The 21,397-nt window shown below is 40.4% G+C and overlaps 1 protein-coding gene across 1 annotated transcript in view; it reads right to left on the reverse strand.

Annotated features, from left to right (window-relative positions):
* Positions 1-20,404, reverse strand: part of LOC311107072 (C-1-tetrahydrofolate synthase, cytoplasmic-like) — a 103,140-nt gene extending 82,736 nt beyond the window's left edge. Inside the window, exons 1-15 of the mRNA XM_084149532.1 lie at positions 19,772-20,404; positions 19,212-19,321; positions 18,855-18,939; positions 17,309-17,368; positions 17,135-17,188; positions 16,525-16,661; positions 14,563-14,663; positions 13,911-14,047; positions 7,971-8,082; positions 7,276-7,403; positions 5,854-5,951; positions 5,415-5,588; positions 5,056-5,192; positions 4,574-4,620; positions 4,379-4,486 (exon numbers count right to left, since the gene is read on the reverse strand). Of these exons, the coding sequence (XP_084005658.1) occupies positions 4,379-4,486; positions 4,574-4,620; positions 5,056-5,192; positions 5,415-5,588; positions 5,854-5,951; positions 7,276-7,403; positions 7,971-8,082; positions 13,911-14,047; positions 14,563-14,663; positions 16,525-16,661; positions 17,135-17,188; positions 17,309-17,368; positions 18,855-18,939; positions 19,212-19,312 (1,479 nt within the window). The 5' untranslated portion in view covers positions 19,313-19,321; positions 19,772-20,404. The remainder of the gene's footprint in view (positions 1-4,378; positions 4,487-4,573; positions 4,621-5,055; positions 5,193-5,414; positions 5,589-5,853; positions 5,952-7,275; positions 7,404-7,970; positions 8,083-13,910; positions 14,048-14,562; positions 14,664-16,524; positions 16,662-17,134; positions 17,189-17,308; positions 17,369-18,854; positions 18,940-19,211; positions 19,322-19,771) is intronic.
* Between the last annotated feature and the right edge of the window lie 993 nt (positions 20,405-21,397).

The raw sequence follows: 21,397 nt of genomic DNA on the forward strand, positions 1-21,397 counted from the left end.
TGTGATTTTCTGGATTTTTTTTTCTCAATTTGTCTGTCATAGTTGACGTGTACCTATGATGAAAATTACAGGCCTCTCTCATCATTTTAAGTGGGAGAACTTGCACAATTGGTGGATGACTAAATACTTTTTTCCCCCACTGTATTTTCAAGCATTGTGGTGGCTGCATCATGTTATAGGTATGCTTGTCATCTGCAAGGAGCAGGGAGTTATTTAGGATAAAAATAAACATAATAGAGCTAAGCACAAGGAAAATCCTAGAGTAAAACCTGGTTCAGTCTGCTTTCCAACAGACACTGGGAGACAAATTCACCTTTCAGCAGGATAATAACACAAGGACAAATATACACTGGAGTTGCTTACCAAGACGACATTGAATGTTCCTGAGTGTCCTAGTTCAAGTTTGGACTTAAATCGGCTTGAAATTCTATGGCAAGACATAAAAATGGCTGTCTAGCAATGATCAACAACCAACTTACAGAGCTTGAAGAGTTTTGATAAGAATAATGGGCAAATATTGTACAATCCAGGTAAGCAAAGCTCTTAGAGACTTACCCAAAAACACTCACAGCTGTAATCACTGCAAAAGGGGATTCTAACATGTTTATTTATTTATTTTACCTTTATTTAACAAGGCAAGTCAGTTAAGAACGAAATTCTCATTTACAATGACGGCCTACACAACCAAACACGGACGTCGCTGGCCCAACTGTGGGACAATTGTGAGCCCTATGGGACTCCCAATCACAGCCGGTTGTGATACAGCCTGGAATCGAACCAGGAGTCTGTAGTGACGGCTCAAGCACTGAGATGCAGTGCCTTAGACCGCTGCGCCACTCGGGAGCCGAGTATTGACTCAGGGGGTTGAATGCTCACAGTTGAAGTCGGAAGTTTACATACACTTAGGTTGGAGTGTCTAGTTAACAAACTATAGTTTTGTCAAGTTGGTTAGGACATCTACTTTGTGTATGACACAAGTAATTTTTCCAACAATTGTTTACAGACAGATTATTTCACTTATAATTCACTGTATCACAATTCCAGTGGGTCAGAAGTTTACATACACTAAGTTGACTGTGCCTTTAAACAGCTTGAAAAATTCCAGAAAATAATGTCATGGCTTTAGAAGCTTCTGATAGGCTAATTGACATCATTTGAGTCAATTGGAGGTGTACCTGTGGATGTATTTCAAGGCCTACCTTCAAACTCAGTGCCTCTTTGCTTGACATCATGGGAAAATCAAAAGAAACAGCCAAGAACTCAGAAAAAAGTCTGGTTGATCCTTGGGAGCAATTTCCAAACGCCTGAAGGTACCATGTGCATTTGTACAAACAATAGTATGCAAGTATAAACACCATGGGACCACGCAGCCGTCATACCACTCAGGAAGGAGATGTGTTCTGTCTCCTAGAGATGAACGTATTTGGTGCAAAAAGTGTAAATTAATCCCAGAACAACAGCAAAGGACCTTGTGAAGATGCTGGAGGAAACAGGTACAAAAGTATCTATATCCATAGTAAAACGAGTCCTATATCGACATAACCTGAAAGGCCGCTCAGCAAGGAAGAAGCCACTGCTCCAAAACCAACATAAAAAAGCCAGACTACGGTTTGCAACTGAACATGGGGACAAAGATCGTACTGTTTGGAGAAATGACCTATGATCTGATGATAGAAACATAGAACTGTCTGGCCTTAATGACCATTGTTATATTTGGAGGAAAAAGGGTGTGGCTTGCAAGCAGAACAACACCATCCCAACCGTGAAGCACGGGGGTGGCAGCATCATGCTGTGGGGGTGCTTTGCTGCAGGAGGGACTGGTGCACTTCACAAAACAGATGACATCATGAGGAAGGAAAGTTATGTGGATATATTGAAGCAACGTCTCAAGACATCAGTCAGGAAGTTAATGTTTGGTCGCAAATGGGTCTTCCAAATGGACAATGACCCCAAGCATACTTCCAAAGTTGTGGCAAAATGGCTTAAGGACAACAAAGTCAAAGTATTGGAGTGGCCATCACAAAGCCCTGAACTCAATCCTCCAGAAAATGTGTGGGCAGAACTGAAAAAGCGTGTGCGAGCAAGGAGGCCTACAAACCTGACTCAGTTACACCAGCTCTGTCAGGAGGAATGGGCCAAAATTCACCCAACTTATTGTAGGAAGCTTGTGGAAGGCTACCTGAAATGTTTGACCCAAGTTAAACAATTTAAAGGCAATGTTACCAAATACTAATTGAGTGTATGCAAACTTCTGACCCCACTGGGAATGTGATTAAAGAAAAAAAAGCTGAAATAAATAATTCTCTATACTATTATTCTGACATTTCACATTCTTAAAATAAAGTGGTGATTACTAGGATTAAACTGTTGTGCTGATTAAAGAAGCAATAAAACAGTCCTTCTTGAGACTAGTTGAGTATCTGGAGCATCAGCATTTGTCGGTTTGATTACAGGCTCAAAATGGCCAGAAACAAATAACTTTCTTGTGAAACTCGTCAGTCTATTCTTGTTCTGAGAAATGAAGGCTATTCCATGCAACAAATTGCCAAGAAACTGAAGATCTCGTACAACGCTGTGTACTACTCCCTTCACAGAACAGCGCAAACTGGCTCTAACCAGAATAGAAAGAAGAGTGGGAGGCCCCGGTGCACAACTGAGCAAGAGGACAAATACATTAGAGTGTCTACTTTGAGAAACAGGCGCCTCACAGGTCCTCAACTGGCAGCTTCGTTAAATAGTACCCGCAAAACACCAGTCTCAATGTCAACATTGAAGAGGCGACTCCGGGATGCTGACCTTCTAGGCAGAGTTGCAAAGAAAAGCCATATCTCAGACTGCCCATCTTAATCTTTTCTTTTTATTGGCCAGTCTGAGATATGGCTTTTTCCTTGCAACTCTTACTAGAAGGTCAGCGTCCTGGAGTCGCCTCTTCACTGTTGACGTTGAGACTGGAACACAGGACTGATGGTTGCTGATAACGGGCCTCTGTACGCCTAGGTAGATATTCCATTAAAAATCAGCCGTTTCCAGCTCAATAGCCATTTACAACATGAACAATGTCTACACTGTATTTCTGATCAATTTGATGTTATTTTAATGAACAAAAAAAATGCTTTTATTTAAAAAATAAAGACATTTCTAAGTGACCCCAAACTTTTGAACGGTAGTGTACTTCTCCCCATCTTAGCTACTGTAGTATCAATATGCTTTGACCATGACAGTCTACATTCCAGGGTTACTCCAAGCAGTTTAGTCTCCTCAACTTGCTCAATTTCCACATTATTCCTTACAAGATGTAGTTGAGGTTTAGGGTTTAGTGAATGATTTTACACAAATACAATGCTTTTAGTTTTGGAAATATTCAGGACTAACTTATTCCTTGCCACCCATTCCGAAACTAACTGCAACTCTTTGTTAAGCATTGCAGTTATTTCAGTTGCTGTAGTAGCTGACGTCTATATTGTTGTGTCATCCGCATACATAGACACACTGGCTTTACTCAAAGCCAGTGGCATGTCGTTAGTAAAGACGGAAAAAAGCAAGGGGCCTAGACAGCTTCCCTTGGGAATTCCTGATTCTACCTGGATTATGTTTGAGAGGCTTCCATTAAAGAACACCCTCTGTGTTCTGTTAGACAAGTAACTCTTTATCCACATTATAGGAAGGGGTGGAAAGCCATAACACATATGTTTCTCCAGCAGCAGACTATAATCGATAATGTCAAAAGCCGCACTGAAGTCTAACAAAACAGCCCCCATAATCCTTTTATCATCAATTTCTCTCAGCCAATCATCAGTCATTTGTGTAAGTGCTTGTTGAATGGCCATCTCTATAAGCATGCTGAAAGTTTGTTGTCAATTTGTTTACAGTCAAATAGCATTGTATCTGGTCAAACACAATTTTTTTCCAGTTTAAATGCATTTGGCTAAGGTGTATGTAAACTTCTGACATCAACTGTATCTAATCAAGATATATTAGTGTTGTAATTTTTATAAAATTGTTTTAAATCATATAATTGTTCTTCCACTTTGACATTACAGATTATTGTGTGTGGATCATTGACAAAAAATGACAATTAAATCAATTTTAATCCCACTTTGTAACATAACAAAACGTGTAAAAAGTCAAGGGGTGTGAATACTTTCTGAAGACGATTTTATAATAAAATAAAATAAAACGTTTGTTGTGTGAGTAATGTGAAGGAGCACTGTTACATGTAATATTAAATCATGTAGTTACCAAGTTTTGTTTTGGAAGTAACAGAAAGCTCACATACCACATCATTTCCTAGTAAACAAAGTAAAGAACAGTTGAAATAGGATTTTGAAATGGAGAGACCAAATAATATTGGGACTAATGTTATATTGTTTTTTATTACCTTATCTGACTGTGTTGACTCGGATAACACACGTGCATTGATGGTGTCCACCACCAGGCTACTGGCTGCCATGACAGCCTGTGTGTCACTGGTGAGGTGGAGACTGACCTGGAATCAGTGAGGTAGAACAAATTGAAAGACTGCACTCAAATGTGACCATAGATGTATCTAAGGGAGGAATAGAAAGTGCTATACCTCTTCCATAGGAAAGACTTGGGAATAACCACCTCCAACAGCACCACCTACATAGAAGTCATAATCAAAGTACATTTTATAATTGTTTAAACATGTGTGTATAATTATCTTTACAAATGTGGGAGTAATGATTAATAAATGATTAACAAACTATTTACAAATCGATTATAAATGGTTTATGACAGAGTACACTTTGCGGCCTGAAAACCAACTTGAGAAACACATGGTTCACTTTAAGTTTACCATAAATTATGTGCTTTTAATATGTGGAAGGTTTGTGAATGTGAATGAGACTACACAACAACAACTGTGTATGCTATCTTGTGATTCGTCTGATTCGTCAGAGAAAATCTTGTGATTTGTCGGACAAATTAGCTGGATTTATATATATTTTAAAACAAATTAACAACTGGGTCATCCAGTTGTGAAATAAGTTAAAAGACAGAAACACCAAGCAGTATGTTTAGTCTAAAAAAACTCACCTTTGACCCCAAAGTTTGAGCCCTGGCTGGGTTGGCATACACAGGCAAAAGTGTTGACATGAAAGTGTGCCCCTAGGGCCTGTGCCAACCCCAGAGTGGTGGTTGTCTTTCCCTCGCCCAGTGGCGTTGGCGTGATCCTGCAAGGAGGAAGTCAAAGGCCTTACAGATACGATGTTGTGCCATTTGTCAGAATTTGCCGTTTCCGGACACAGAGGCCAGGGCATATCCCATACAGGCTCATAATGACCTTTCTGTGCCAATGTTAATTGGTACACATACTGCATATCGGTATGTGATGTGACCTAGAGTATTGGGTACTGTCCCATTGGGCCCAGTCTTTCAAGTTTTACTACCCTTACCCTGTGACCACCAAATATTTCCCATCAGGCTGTGCCTTGAGGCGGTTCATGACCTCCAGACGAACTTTGGCTCGGGTCATCCCGTAGAGCTCCACCTCCTCTGAGAAGAGGCCAACCTCCCTGGCCAGACGGCCTATTGTCTTTGGCGTGAAGGAGTGTGCGATCGCGGTGTCACTGAAAAAGGTCACACTAGCTACAGCATGTGGAGAGCTTCCTTTGATTGATACTGTAGTGGCAATATAAAGATATAACTGTATTGGCTGCATTGGTTGACTGACTAAATGAATGACTGACTAAATTATTGGCTGACTGATCGATTGATTCATCATTTAATTTACTGATTATCACGGGGTCACCTATATGAGATAAGTGTAAAAGGCACAACTGTGGCAAGTCCTCTAAAGTGTGTGAAGATGTAGCAAGGATATCAAGTCTATACCTGGGTTGAGGTTTCTGTGGCTTTAGCTTGGCATAGGAAATGTTCCACTTTCCTGGTTGGTACGTCTTGAGAAAGCGCTTTGCACTCTGGACAGTGTTCTAGAAATGACAAAGAAAGACAACACGAGATGAAATAGTTAACAGTTGTTGATTTTATTTAAGAAAAAAAAATCCCCAATGATGATCAACAGTTAAGTAAAATCATAATAACATAAACATCCTCATTTAAAACTACACAGAGAAAAAGGGCCCTCAAAAGCAATGAAGGAGAAAGACACAATGTGTCCTAAATGGCACCTTATTCACTATTTAGAGCACTACTTTTGACCAGGTTCCATAGGGATCTTTTCAAAAGTAGTGCCCCATATAGGGAATAGGGTTTCATTTGGGATGTAGCCAGTAAGTGCATAACTAGGGCCTCCATTTTAATTACAGTAACAAATAATAGATTTAAGGTGGTGTGAAGTACTTAAGTAAAAATACTTGAAATTAGTACTAGTTTTCTGTACTTTACTTTACTATTTATGTTTTTGTACTTTTTACTCCATACATTTTCCCTGACACCCAAAAGTACTCATTACATTTTTAAATGCTTAGCAGTACAATAGAATGGTCTGATTCACACACTTATCAAAAGAACATCCCTGGTCATCCATACAGCCTCTGATCTGGTGGACTCACTAAACACATGATTCGTTTGTAAATTATGTCTGAGTGTAGGAGCGTGCCCCTGGCTATCCGTGTATATAAATAAAAACAAGAAAATGATGCCGTCTGGTATGCTTAATATAAGGAATTTGAAAATATTTATACTTTTACTTTTACTTTTGATACTTAAGTATATTTCAAACCAAATACTTTTAGACTTTTACTCAAGTAGTATTTTACTGGGTGACTTTCACTTTTACTTGAGTAATTTTCTATTAAGGTATCTTTACTTTTACCCATGTATGACAATTGGGTACTTTTTCCATCACTGTAGATTTACTTCTGTGTTGTTGGCAACATGACAAAAAAGAATAGCTGCAAGCAGCCATGGCAGGGTCAAAGCCAAGATATTTATGTGGTAATGCCTATAAAATAGACTGTCAAGAATATGTACGAACAAGAAAAAGTCCTATCTATTATTTTGTATTAATTTAGTATCTTTATCTTAGAGAGGAAATTAAAACAATTTAATCAGGAATGTTAATTGTCCCCCGTGGCTCAAAATGAGTTTCTGTGCATTATAATATAGCCAAAATTTGTTTCAGACAAATTATTTGAAAACAAAACTGATAACTACACAAATGCAAAAAGCCAAAATAAGTCTGTTTGACGTTCATGTGAGAAAGTAAATTGAATGCACTTCGTCAATATTGAATATATATTTTTTGCCCGAAAAACACTCAAAAGTAATATAATTGAATTTATGACAGCCTACCTCCATGAGCATAGCAACGGTCATTGGTCCCACTCCCCCGGGCACAGGGGTAATAAACCCAGCCTTCTCCTTGGCAGAGGGGTAATGCACATCCCCCACCACCCGCGTCCCACTGGCTTTGCTGTCATCTGTGGGGGTCAAATGGTCAGGGTCAAAGTTCAAAAGGCTGAAGTTGATGGTCACTGAGAACCCAAGCAGTAGCCTGGCTACTGGACATTCTACATTCAACATCATCACATTGTTGCATTAATGACAAGTTGGCTAAAGCAGAAACAGACTGGCACCAGACAAGGAAGAATTTAAAAGGAGACTTCTGCTTCGTTCTAATAGTGTTAAATGGCTTCCTCTCCTCCTCTCCTGTTCTTCATCACCAATGATCGGTAAGGACACTGGATGCTATTCAAGACTACCTCAATTACCTCGACTAACCTGTGCCCCTGCACATTGACTCTGTACCGGTACCCCCTGTATGTAGCCTCGCTACTGTTATTTTACTGCTGCTCTATTTTTAACGTATCTATTTTTTACTTTCAACACATATTTTTCTTAAAACTGCATTATTGGTTAAGGGCTTGTAAGTAAGCATTTCACTGTAAGTTCTACACCTGTTGTATTCGGCGCATGTGACAAATACAATTTGATTTGACTTGATGTAGCCCTTGGGTTGTGATTGACAAAATAGTTGTTATACATACCTGGGATGTGGTTGATGCCACAGTCAATAACCACAGCACCCTCCTTCAACCACTCGCCTTTCGCCATCTCCGCCTTGCCTGCACCCACCACCAATATGTCTGCCCTTCCCACCTGGAAAAAGGGTTAAAATGTCATACATTCACATAGATTTAGACCCTTTAGGTCTCAGTCTTATTGTTTTAGGGTATATCTTTACATCTTAGAAAATATATTTTAACCATTTTCCAATCGTTTTGTTCTGAACAGAACCATTATTATTTTCGTTCCGTTCCACAGTTCGGACCAGCAAAATAAAGTTCTGAACTGGTTCACATCCAAAAAGTACGGTTTATATAGTTCCTTTCTGTTCTGTTTAAAACCTCTGAAATCATATTTTTTTTACATTTAGCTCGATATTAAATTACTTCACCAATCAGTGTGGATAATGCAGCTTACAAGCTATAGTTGTTTACATTGGACAGACAAGTGTAGGGCGAGAGATGCAACTGAAATTGTGGGGAGAGAGGGTGGCAAAGGAGGCTTGGTTTGACATGCGTTACCTGAATTAGTTCCACAGAATTATACCTACGGAGGAGCGGCTTTTATGGAGGAATTTTTGCTGTCTTTGAACTTCCGAGATTTGGCTTAACATTGGACCAAAGCTAGCTAACAAGCTTGTGTGTGCAAAGCGGCACCTGAATAAAAATAAAAATGCGTCTTACCTTTTTGTAATTAATAAATCCAATAGCAAACATGATAACTAGTATCCTTAACTAGAATTGAAAAAGTTAATCCATTCCCCTCTAATAAAAAATCTTTCTCCCTAATTTCTAAATCACGTTTGTAACATCAGTAGGCTACAGTAGCCTATGCTACGGAGGGGGAGGAGCATGAAGCCTGCACACGCTCACACACCGGGCGGCAGGTAGCTTAGTGGGTAAGAGCGTTGTGCCAGTAACCGAAAGGTCGCTGGTTCTAATCCCCGAGCCGACTAGGTGAAAAATCTGTCGATGTGCCCTTAAGCAAGGCACTTAACCCTAATTGCTCATGTAAGTCGCTCTGGATAAGAGCGTCTGCTAAATGACTAAAATGTAAAAATGTAAATGTAATGTTCAGCTGGCAGGCAGACACTGGAATACGTTTCTGAGTGACATAGTGAGGGCTTTGCATAAGCACTTTTGTCGTTTTACTCGACACCGTATGTATGTATGGAGCATAATATCTTTACTGTTTTGTACTGGTGACAAATGTATGGAGCATAATATCTTTACTGTTTTGTACTGGTGACATATCATGCATTTCGATTCTTGCCTAAATTGTAATGGACACATATGATGTGTGTAAAATACTTTTTTGAAGGTTGTACTGATTATGATGAGCTAATGCTAAGCTAATTTCCAGCTATATTTGGCGCCATGTTTGTTGACATCATACAATGCATTCTGGTTGTCGAGTAAACATCTGTTAGACCAAAGATGTTATAACAAAACGGGGTGAAGGGATGGTTCACTCGTCTTTTGAGTAAACTTCCGGAAGTGAAAAATGGAAGTGAATGATGGTAGATGACACACCCCGTTCCACATGCATACTGCAAACAGACCCAACTCATCTTGTAACCTCTTATTTTTGGTTGACACAAACAAACTACCCATCGCCGGATTACTTCCCATTTTTAGAAAGTATTTTACTGAATTATTTCGTTCACTGCTGGTGAGGTCACCCGTGATGTGATGAATTGTAAATAGTAATTGCTATTTGCTAATTCATATTATATGATTTCTGTCAGCCGAGAGTTAATTAAATATGACCGCTTGTGTTAGGTCACTCTTTCCTCAATTAGCGCTATGACTAATGTAGCCCACATTTTCCGGTTTGGATGACAATTGTGTTATGCTGTTTCTACTTCAGTGAATGTCTGAACATTGCATCCAAAAATAAACTGCTCACATTGAGTCCGACTCATCCCAAACCATCTCAATTGGGTTGAGTCGGGGGATTGTGGAGGCCAGGTCATCTGATGCAGCACTCCATCACTCTCCTTCTTGGTAAAATATCCCTTACACAGCCTGGAGGTTTGTTGGGTCATTGTCCTGTTGAAAAACAGTCCCACTAAGCCCAAACCAGATGGGATGGCATATCGCTGCAGAATGCTGTGGTAGCCATGCTGGTTAAGTGTGCCTTGAATTCTAAATAAATCACAGACAGTGTCACCAGCAAAGCACCCCCACACCATAACTCCTCCTCCTCCATGCTTTACGGTGGGAACTACACATGCAGATATAATCCGTTCTCCCACACCGTGTCTCACAAAGACACGGCGGTTGGAAACAAAAATCTCCAATTTGGACTCCAGACCAAAGGACACATTTCCACCGGTCTAATGTCCATTGCTCGTGTTTCTTGGCCCAAGCAAGTCTCTTCTCATTATTGGTGTCCTTTAGTATTAGTTTCTTTGCAGCAATTCGACCATGAAGGCCTGATTCACACAGTCCCCTCTGAACAGTTGATGTTGAGATGTGTCTGTGACTTGAACTGCAATGTCTGAGGCTAGTAACTCTAATGAACTTATCCTCTGCAGCAGAGGTAACTCTGGGTCTTCCATTCCTGTGGCGGTTCTCATGAGAGCCAGTTTCATCATAGCGCTTGATGGTTTTTGCGACTGCACTTGAAGAAACTTTTAAAGTTCTTGAAATTGTCCATATTGACTGACCTTCATGTCTTAAAGTAATGATGGACTGTCGTTTCTCTTTGCTTATTTTAGCTGTTCTTGCCATAATATGGACCTGGTCTTTTACCAAATAGGGCTATCTTCTGTATACCCCCCTACCTTGTCACAACACAACTGATTGGCTCAAACACATTAAGAAGGAAATAAATTCCACAAATTAACTTTTAAGAAGGCACACCTGTTAAATGAAGCTGGTTGAGAGAATGCAAAGAGTGTGCAAAGCTGTCATCAAGGCTATTTGAAGATTCTCAAATATAACATATGTTTTGATTTGTTTAATTTTGGTTACTACATTATTCCATATGTGTTATTTCATAGTTTTGATGTCTTCACTATTATTCTACAATGTAAAAAAATGCTGGCTCATGGCTTGGTTTTTGCTCTAACATGCACTGTCAACTGTGGGACCTTATATAGACAGGTCTGTGCCTTTCCAAATCATGTCCAATCAATTGAATTTACCACAAGTGGACTCCAATCAAGTTGTAGAAACATCTTAAGGATGATCAATGGAAACAGGATGCGCTTGAGCTCAGTTTCTAGTTTCATAGAAAATGCCTGAATACTTATTTAAATAAGGAATTTCAGTTTTATTTTATTTTATACATTTGCAATAATTTCTATAAACCCGTTTTTGCTTTGTCATTATGGGATATTGTGTGTAGATTGATAAGGGAGAAAAACAATTTAATCAATTTTAGAATAAGGCTGTAACATAACAAAATGTGGAAAAAGTCAAGGGGTCTGAATAAATGCACTGTATATGTATATATATACAGTGGGGGAAAAAAGTATTTAGTCAGCCACCAATTGTGCAAGTTCTCCCACTTAAAAAGATGAGAGAGGCCTGCAATTTTCATCATAGGTACACGTCAACTATGACAGACAAAATGAGAAAAAAACTCCAGAAAATCACATTGTAGAATTTTTAATGAATGTATTTGCAAATTATGGTGGAAAATATGTATTTGGTCAATAACAAAAGTTTCTCAATACTTTGTTATATACCCTTTGTTGCCAATGACACAGGTCAAACGTTTTCTGTAAGTCTTCACAAGGTTTTCACACACTGTTGCTGGTATTTTGGCCCATTCCTCCATGCAGATCTCCTCTAGAGCAGTGATGTTTTGGGGCTGTCGCTGGGCAACACGGACTTTCAACTCCCTCCAAAAATGTTCTATGGGGTTGAGATCTGGAGACTGGCTAGGCCACTCCAGGACCTTGAAATGCTTCTTACGAAGCCACTCCTTCGTTGCCCGGGCGGTGTGTTTGGGATCATTGTCATGCTGAAAGACCCAGCCATGTTTCATCTTCAATGCCCTTGCTGATGGAAGGAGGTTTTCACTCCAAATCTCACGATACATGGCCCCATTCATTCTTTCCTTTACACGGATCAGTCGTCCTGGTCCCTTTGCAGAAAAACAGCCCCAAAGCGTGATGTTTCCACCCCCTGGCTTCACAGTAGGTATGGTGTTCTTTGGATGCAACTCAGCATTCTTTGTCCTCCAAACACAACGAGTTGAGTTTTTACCAAAAAGTTCTATTTTGGTTTCATCTGACCATATGACATTCTCCCAATCCTCTTCTGGATCATCCAAATGCACTCTAGCAAACTTCAGACGGGCCTGGACATGTACTGGCTTAAGCAGGGGGACACGTCTGGCACTGCAGGATTTGAGTCCCTGGCGGCGCAGTGTGTTACTGATGGTAGGCTTTGTTACTTTGGTCCCAGCTCTCTGCAGGTCATTCACTAGGTCCCCCCGTGTGGTTCTGGGACTGATCATTTTGACCCCACGGGGTGAGATCTTGCGTGGAGCCCCAGATCGAGGGAGATTATCAGTGGTCTTGTATGCCTTCCATTTCCTAATAATTGCTCCCACAGTTGATTTCTTCAAACCAAGCTGCTTACCTATTGCAGATTCAGTCTTCCCAGCCTGGTGCAGGTCTACAATTTTGTTTCTGGTGTCCTTTGACAGCTCTTTGGTCTTGGCCATAGTGGAGTTTGGAGTGTGACTGTTTGAGGTTGTGGACAGGTGTCTTTTATACGGATAACAAGTTCAAACAGGTGCCATTAATACAGGTAACGAGTGGAGGACAGAGGAGCCTCTTAAAGAAGAAGTTACAGGTCTGTGAGAGCCAGAAATCTTGCTTGTTTGTAGGTGACCAAATACTTATTTTCCACTACAATTTGCAAATAAATTCATTAAAAATCCTACAATGTGATTTTCTGGATTTTTTTCTCTCCAATTTGTCTGTAATAATTGACGTGTACCTATGATGAAAATTACAGGCCTCTCTCATCTTTTTAAGTGGGAGAACATGCACAATTGGTGGCTGACTAAATAATTTTTTCCCCACTGTGTATATATATATATATATATATATATATATATATATATATATATATATATATATATATATACACACACATACTGAACAAAAATATAAACCCAACATGTAAAGTGTTGGTCCCATGTTTCATAAGCTGAAATAAAATATTCCCCAAATGTTCCATATGCACAAAAAGTTATTTATCTGGTGCTGAGGAGTATTTATGTCTGTAATGAAGCACTTTTGAGTGGAAAAACTAATTCTGATTGGCTTGGCCTTGCTCCCCAGTGGGTGGGCCTGGCTCCCAAGTGGGTGGGCCTGGCTCCCCAGTGGGTGGCCCACCAATGGCTGCACCTATTGCCCAGTCATGTGAAATCCATAAATTAGGGCCTAATTTATTTATTTCAATTGACTGATTTCTTTGTATGAACTATAACTCAGTAAAATCTTTGAAATTGTTGCATGTTGCTTTTATATTTTTGTTCAGTATATACAGTATATTTTTTAACACACATATTGCATCTAAATAAAGGTTTTTAGCCGAATGTATCATCACTGAGCACATTTGTGGAGTTAGTTGATGAAACCAACTTTTTTAATGACAATTGTGGATCTATTAAAAAATAAATGCACTAAATGGTGGTCAATGATTCAAGAGGAGGTGACGATTACAAGAGGGGACCATTTCATGCTTCAACAGATGCAGAAAAAAATTAGCGAGAGGAAGGACATGACCTTTCAACCAAGTGATTATAGGATGGGGGTTGGGATGCTAGCCTGAGTCCAGATATGTTTGTGCTGTTCTGCTGTCTCTTTATTTATATCACTGTCACACCAAATGACAGCCATGCAGTTGGCAAGACAGCACACACAGATCTGGGGTCAGGTTAGAGGGTGTTACTTGGGCAGCCAGGTCAGTTGTTTTGGAATGACAGGTAGTCACGGTGGCATGGCTCCATAGAAGCAGGTCGTGCATGGGCGCTCCCACAATCTTGCTACGGCCAATCACCACAGCGTTCTTCCCTGCCACTGACGTGCCTATACGTACAGATAAAATTGGTGACCATTACACATTGCTCCATTTCATTCTCACGCACACACTTGGCAATTTTGATGTGATTAATTGTTTTTCATTAAATCAAATCAAATCAAATGTTATTTGTCACATACACGTGTTTAGCAAATGTTATTGCGGGTGTAGCAAAATGCTTGTGCTTCTAGCTCTGACAGTGCAGTAATATCTAACAAGTAATATCTAACAATTTCACAACATATACCCAATACACACAAATCTAGTAATTATAACGTACATTTTTATTTTAGAATGTTATATCATGAAAATATTGTCAGGTCAGGTCATACAGTATGAGAAATGTGTCAGTAAAGCACAAACCCAATTATGACCCTGACAAGCATCCTAAACAAGGAAAAATCTATACTGCCTTTATGTATCCAGTTTCGTGCTTTTGTGTGTTTCAAGGGAAGTGTTTGTGTATTCATCGGCTACTATACAATAATCTCCATGGCAACAGTAAGAGGTGTGTGACCCTCACCTGTCTGACTAATGAGCTTCATGCAGCCGTTAGGAGTACAGGGGATGAAACAGTCCCCCAGGTCACCCCGAGAGAGCTTCCCCGCGTTGATACTGGTCAGCCTGAGAACACACAAACCATACAAATCTATACCATCACATTTCACACGCAATGGATGCTAAGGAATAGGTAGCATCGCTCTCTCTCTTGCTCCCCCCCCCCCACTCTCTCTCTCTCTATCTCTCTATAAATGTTCTAAACTCCCAATCGGCGGAAGGTATTTTGGGGACATTGGATTGATATTGGGGCCTCCTCTGATTTGTGTCATAGTTTATACGACCTGCAGAACAAATCACTACCACCCTAAGATGTGGACAAGGAATCAATTTTACTCATCACTCTCCTTCACAGTCTAAATTGGACCAGCTCCATTTCCAAGCTCTCCCACAAGCTGAGAAATGACTTGTACAAGTCTGCCTAAACACTACCCAAACCCCTTCAAAGGGTCCATTGTGTCACCTCCAACAAATCTTACTGATGCGCTAGCTCGATCACATACCCTCCAAATATTTGCTCTAGTTACACACCAGTGCTTGAATCAAACGGCTGTGTACACACTACAACAAAGATACTGCATTATTTGCCCATAGGAGGTCAGTGTCCCAAATGGCACCAAATTCCCTTTATAGTGCACTTCTTTTGACCAGAGCCCAAGGGTGCCCAAAATGCCATGACCATAGAAGTTGGCAAGACAGCACAAACAGTTCTGGACATTTGCGAAATGTTGGCTGAAACCAGACCGAAGGGAGTCAGATGGAACTGGAAGAGACCCGAGCCTCAGGGAGATGGTGTGGTGTGTGAAAGTGTGTGGGAGTTTTGGGGGGGGGGGGGGGGGTCATAGTGGTGGTGGGGTGTGTGCGTGTGTGTGTGTGTGTGTGTGTGTGTGTGTGTGTGTGTGTGTGTGTGTGTGTGTGTGTGTGTGTGCGTGTGTGTGTGTGTGTGTGTGCGTGGGTGTGTGTGCGTGTCTGCGTATGTGTGGGTGTGTGTGTGTGTGTGTGTGTGTGTGTGTGTGTGTGTGTGTGTGTGTGTGTGTGTGTGTGTGTGTGTGCGTGTCTGCGTATGTGTGGGTGGGTGTGTGTATGTGTGGGTGGTGTGTGTGTGTTGGGTGGGTGGGGAAACTCTTATTATGACCAATAAACATATATTTTATATATTTACGGCTGACAGACGTATCTTTTGCTCAGAGACTGAGGAACAATGAAACTAAATAGAGACTGATTTCAGCAGGTCATGTCACTCTCAAGAAAGGTCAACAGAGTCCATTGGGCTAATACGCTGCTGGATTGCAAGTGCAGTATAATGACTCTCTTGTGCTAAAATTAGGTTTGTCCCTCAAATATAAAGAACTATACGCTGTATTAATATATACGTATTTTTTAAGTGTAAAAAAGTAAACGATTGATTACTTAAAAACCCTGGTGACTTAAAAACCAAGACAATTTCCTCACTGCCACTGTGAGCTTATTGTGAGAGGGTGTGACTGTGTACGCTAATAGTAACAGTAGTAACAGTAGGCCTAGTACTCACAGTACAAACAATAGTAATAGTGATAGTATGTTTCGATGTTAATATCAATAGCAGCATACAGGGGTTGGAACCGGTTCAGGGAACAGAACAGAAAACGGGAAAAGAACGACATCAAGGAACAGGATCAGAACCCGGTACGAAAGTGATCTATACTGTTCCAGAACAGAACCGTTATTTTAAAAGCATGGGAACCGGTTAATAACGTATTTCATTTTAACGATATAAACCGGTACGTTGTGGGGGGTTCGAACCGGTTCAGAACTTTATTTTGCTGGTCGAAACAGGGGAACGGAATGAAAAAAAGAATGGTTATGTTCAGAACGAAACGATTGGAGAATTATTTAGGTTCCAAACCCTGGTAGCATATGCAGGCTTCCTGTGAGAGTTGTCACTCACCCATCCACATCCTTTTCTGGGGCCACAGCATTAGTCACCTTCTCTGTGTTGATAGAGTTGATAGAGTCCAGGGGCAGCTGGACAATGAGGCCATGGACCTCTGGGTTCTCATTGACCGCTGCAATACTACGGAGGACCTGTGTAGGCCAAGGTTTTAGAGTGGTGGTCAGGGATTGGTGAGGAAGTGCTAGTACAGAATAACAACATAGCCCTATTATTCAAATAATATCAAACTTGTTTAAAAGTTCATATCTATGGATTAATCACAATATCAAACTTGCTTAATTTTGTATATTTCAAATGCTTTACAAGGCCTGTATTTTTTTGCTTAGCTAGAGGATTCAATGGCCCTCTGAGGCAAATGTGCCTAAAGTTGTATCCATATCTATGTTATATTTTAGATGCTCCTTGTTCAGTCTCTTCCCACTGGGCACAGATGTCAATTCAACGTCTATTCCACGTTGGTTCAATGTAATTTAATTGAAATGATGTGGAAACAATGTTAATTCAACCAGTGTGTGCCCAGTGGGTTCAAATACACACACTTCTATGGCCGTATAGGGGCATGCATTTCAAAACATAACATGGATCTAGTAGCTGTAGTCCTTACCTCATCCTCTGTGGCAGTCTTTGGCAGTCTGACATGGTTGGCATTGATTCCAATCTATAGAAATGGTGGCAGTGATTAGCATTAGCTTTAGCATTCTCATTGCAAGTATACAGTACAGATGACATCAAATAGCTAGTATGTGTTACCAACGCCCTCTGCTGCCACAGTGCTTACCTCAGCTGCAGCTTTTAGCTTCATGCTAATGTAGAGGTTAGAATCATCTCTGTCACCCACCTGAAACACACACACGTACAGTCCTGTATAACTAACCTAACCTTAACCCTAAACCCCCTAGAAATACTATTTGACCTTGTGGTTGGTCAAATGTAGGTTTGTTTACTATTCTAAGTATAGTAAACACATCCAGAGATGCACACACCAAATAGGATTTTACTAACAAAAAAAACTAGAATATATGTATGTTGTTTTCTCAAGTTACACAGTTTCAAAAGCTAAACATGGAGCTAGAATACTCTCCAGTTACACAACAACAACAAATAAAGAGCATGTATCATGTTCCCAAGTCTGTATAGCAGCTATCCTACCCAGAGTAAGTTGAGCACAAACTGATGAATAAATGTAGAGATTAAATTAATTATTAAATGTATAACTAAATGCAAATGATTCATTGTAGGTGATAAGACAGAAGGTATCCCTAAGAAATAGAAAACAACAATCTACTTGTGGTGTTTGGATACATGTACTCAACAAAACAATGTTTAGAATTTGAAACAAAAAAGAACACTGAAAACATTTCATTATTCACTGAGTGTACAAAACATTAGGAACACCTGCTCTTTCCATGACATAGACTGACCAGGTGAATCCAGGTGAGAGCTATGACCCCTTATTGATGTCTCCTGTGAAATCCAGAAGGGGATGAAGGGGAGGATTTTTCAGCCTTGAGACAACTGAGACATGGATTGTGTGTGTCCCATTCAAAGCGTGAACAGGCAAGACAAAATATTTAAGTGCCTTTGAACAGGGTATGGTAGTAGGTGCCAGGCGCACCAGTTTGAGTGTGTCAAGAAGTGCAACGCTGCTGCGTTTTTCACGCTCAACAGTTTCCCGTGTACATCAAGAATGATCCACCACCCAAAGGACATCCGGCCAACTTGACCCAACTGTGGGAAGCATTGGAGTCAACTTGGGCCAGCATCCTTGTGTAACTGTTCTGAGGGCAAAAGGGGGTGCAACTCAATATTAGGATGGTGTTCCTAATGTTTTGTACACTCAGTGTTTATTATGTTATTTTGAATGAATTGGGCCTCTGAATATTTTAGCAAAGGTTATTTAAGACTTAGTAGGGTTACAGAAAGGAAACCTCAGAGTTAGAAAACTAATCAACAGTAAAGTAGCCTAGAGTTATACGGCAGAAGCAAACAAATTACACTCACACCTTCTAGTGAGCAAAACAATCAACACATTTGAAGCAGTGTGGGAGTAGACGAGAAAAAAAATCATTAAGAAGTAAAGAAAAAGAGCTCAAAAGAACACACTCTGGTAATTAAATAAAGAAGGATACACAAAAGGGCCTTTCGCACTACTGAGCAGAGTTGAGCCAAACTGAAGCAAGCTGTACTGAGCCGGCCTCATTACGCCTCCACCACAGTTGCTGGAACTGTGCTGGGAAGTGAAAAGTAAAGTGAAAAGAAAATATACAAGCCAGGACGATACAGTTCGGTTTCGCAGGATAGTGTGAAAAGGGTAAAAGACACACCTGCAACACTACCAGACCTGGCCGGAAGCCAGTGAACTGGCCCCTCATCTTGTCCAAGTCCTCTTTCAACCTCTCCCTCACCAGCCTGTGTTGAACAAGAACAACCACATTGTAACATTGATAACACTTTCTATGAAGACGATATAATGCATTATAAACACACTCGTAGAAAGAACAACCACATTGAAACATTGGTAACACTTTCAATGAAGCCCATGCCTATAATGCCTTAAAAACACACTCATGAGAACGAACAAACACAATATAACATTCAGCACCCCATATCAAACTCCATGACCTCCAGGAGGCCCCTTCACTCCAACATACAGTAATACCACGGTGTCATAGGCTACTCACTGAGACATCTTGTTGCCCGAGACAACTGTCGCCAGGGTGCGCCTGCCTCCTCTGCATCCTGTGGACCCTAGACGGAGGGTGAGGGCGGCGAAGGAAATCATGGCTGACAACTGGAGAAAGATGGATGGATGGACAGATGGATGTAGAGACGAGGAGAAAGAACAATGGCTAGATGGTAAGGGGAGTTTAAGAGGCCCAGAGGACAGTGAAAGGAACTGCATCCACTACAACTACAGTGCAACAGATATCCCATTATGAACAATTGAAAACATCACAAGTGCCATTGCTTCCACATTTACAACTATAATAATAAATTACATTTGTAGAGCGCTTTTCATTTACAAATGTCAATCACAAAGCTCTTATAGAGCAAGCCAGAACACTGCAAACCCATACAACATATGACAACTGCCTCAAAAGTTACTACTATTGATTACAACCATGACTACTTGCAGAAGTTGTTAACATGCAACATTGCAATAGGTTATAATAATGTAATAATAGATTATAACTATATTATTATAAAAAGTTGAAACGCAAGAGATAGAAAAATTACTTACCAGAGTTAATGCAATGTCCAGATGTGGCTGTTGTCTATTGAGGACCAGGTCAGCCACCAAGTGATCCACACTCCAACATAGTGGTCTAGGAAACTCCTCCTATCAGTGTGTGCGTGTGTGTGTGTGTGTGTGTGTGTCTGTGTGTGTGTGTGTGTGTGTGTGTGTGTGTGTAGCTCCCTCTCTCTCGCTGTCTATCTCTCTCTCTCTCCCTCTCTCTCTCTCTCTCTCTCTCTCTCAGTGCAACTGGGAGGCTTCCAGCAGTATCTTATCACAGTCTCTGGAGTTTTCCGTGGCATTCCTGCTTACTCCGGACTGAACGTGGTAGATAAATGTCTCCTTGTCAAGGCTATTGGGTTAGAGAGAGGGTATAACATAGGGAAAGTTGCAACTCGTAGGCTCAAACGAAAAATCCAGGGGAATGGGATTTGGTTAAACAGAAACCCAGAGGTTGGGAAGGGTATTGGGCCCTCCAACTACTGGGTCTACTTCCAGCCAATCAGAATCCATTCTGACAAGACAGTCTGAAATGTTTTTGGCAACCTAGCTTGTTTTTTTCCCTTCTTTACTACCAAAAGTCGCTACTTTTCCACTGAGTAAAAGCAATTCTTTGTATCCAAGGAAGGTTAATTTAGGTTGCTTTCTCTTCAGGAATGAGCCTGCCCCTCTGCTCTCTCACTCTCTTCCAGCCATAACTCTCTTTCTCTGCCCCTCCTTCTTCCTCTGCATGCCAAAGAAAACAAAACAACCTCCCGCGAGAACTCAGCTTTGGACGGAGTAAGAGGAAAGGCCTGGGACATGTTCATTAGGCAACAAACAGGAAAAAAACTGACTGGAACAGGGAGGGACTACTGAGGTTGTCCAGTAAGTAACACTTAATTTCATGTTCCATTGCAAAGCATTTTAAAGCATTTTCCATTGCATGCACTAATGAACACTGCTCTGCTAACCTTGTTGTTTCTCTGTGTACATTGCAATAAATTAGTCAGTCTGACTCACCTTTGTACAGTTTCACAACAGGGCATAGCCAAAGCCTCAGTGGGTGTTATGCTCTGTAAATAATCTCCACTACTACAACCAACACACACATTCAATAACTAGACTAGATTTACTGGAGTGAGTGCAAGAATCCTTTTGAGTTACAGAGAAACGATTTTCCAATATCAAGAAATCTGGAGAAACAAACTTATCAAACAGTTTGCATTTGGGTTGATGAAACCATGACTTGAAAAACAAAAATCTCCATTAGGCATTGCCTCAGTGTACATACATGTGTACTTTTCGCTAAACTTATTTGACTCAATTTTTGCATTTTTCTTTGATGAACTCAGTCAAAGGAACCGAACAGAACACACTTACAAAATGGAGCCATGATGTGAATTGAGCATTGAAGCCAGAATACTTTAATTACATATTGTTTATGAAGGTGTTATCAATTATTATAAACATATATTACATGAATTGTAATGCTTATAAATGTTCACAAACAACAATGACAGGTAATCTTCAAAAGAGACACGATTAGACTACCTGTAAAAAGTGGGTTCAATCTGCTTCTTACATATTTACAACACTTCATTGCCTCTGGTTTTGCTTGGTTGGTTGTAATGCCTTTTTTTCGCATGTTAC

This window comes from Coregonus lavaretus (assembly GCF_964263955.1).
Source record: "Coregonus lavaretus genome assembly, chromosome: 31".
Lineage (NCBI taxonomy): Eukaryota > Metazoa > Chordata > Actinopteri > Salmoniformes > Salmonidae > Coregonus > Coregonus lavaretus.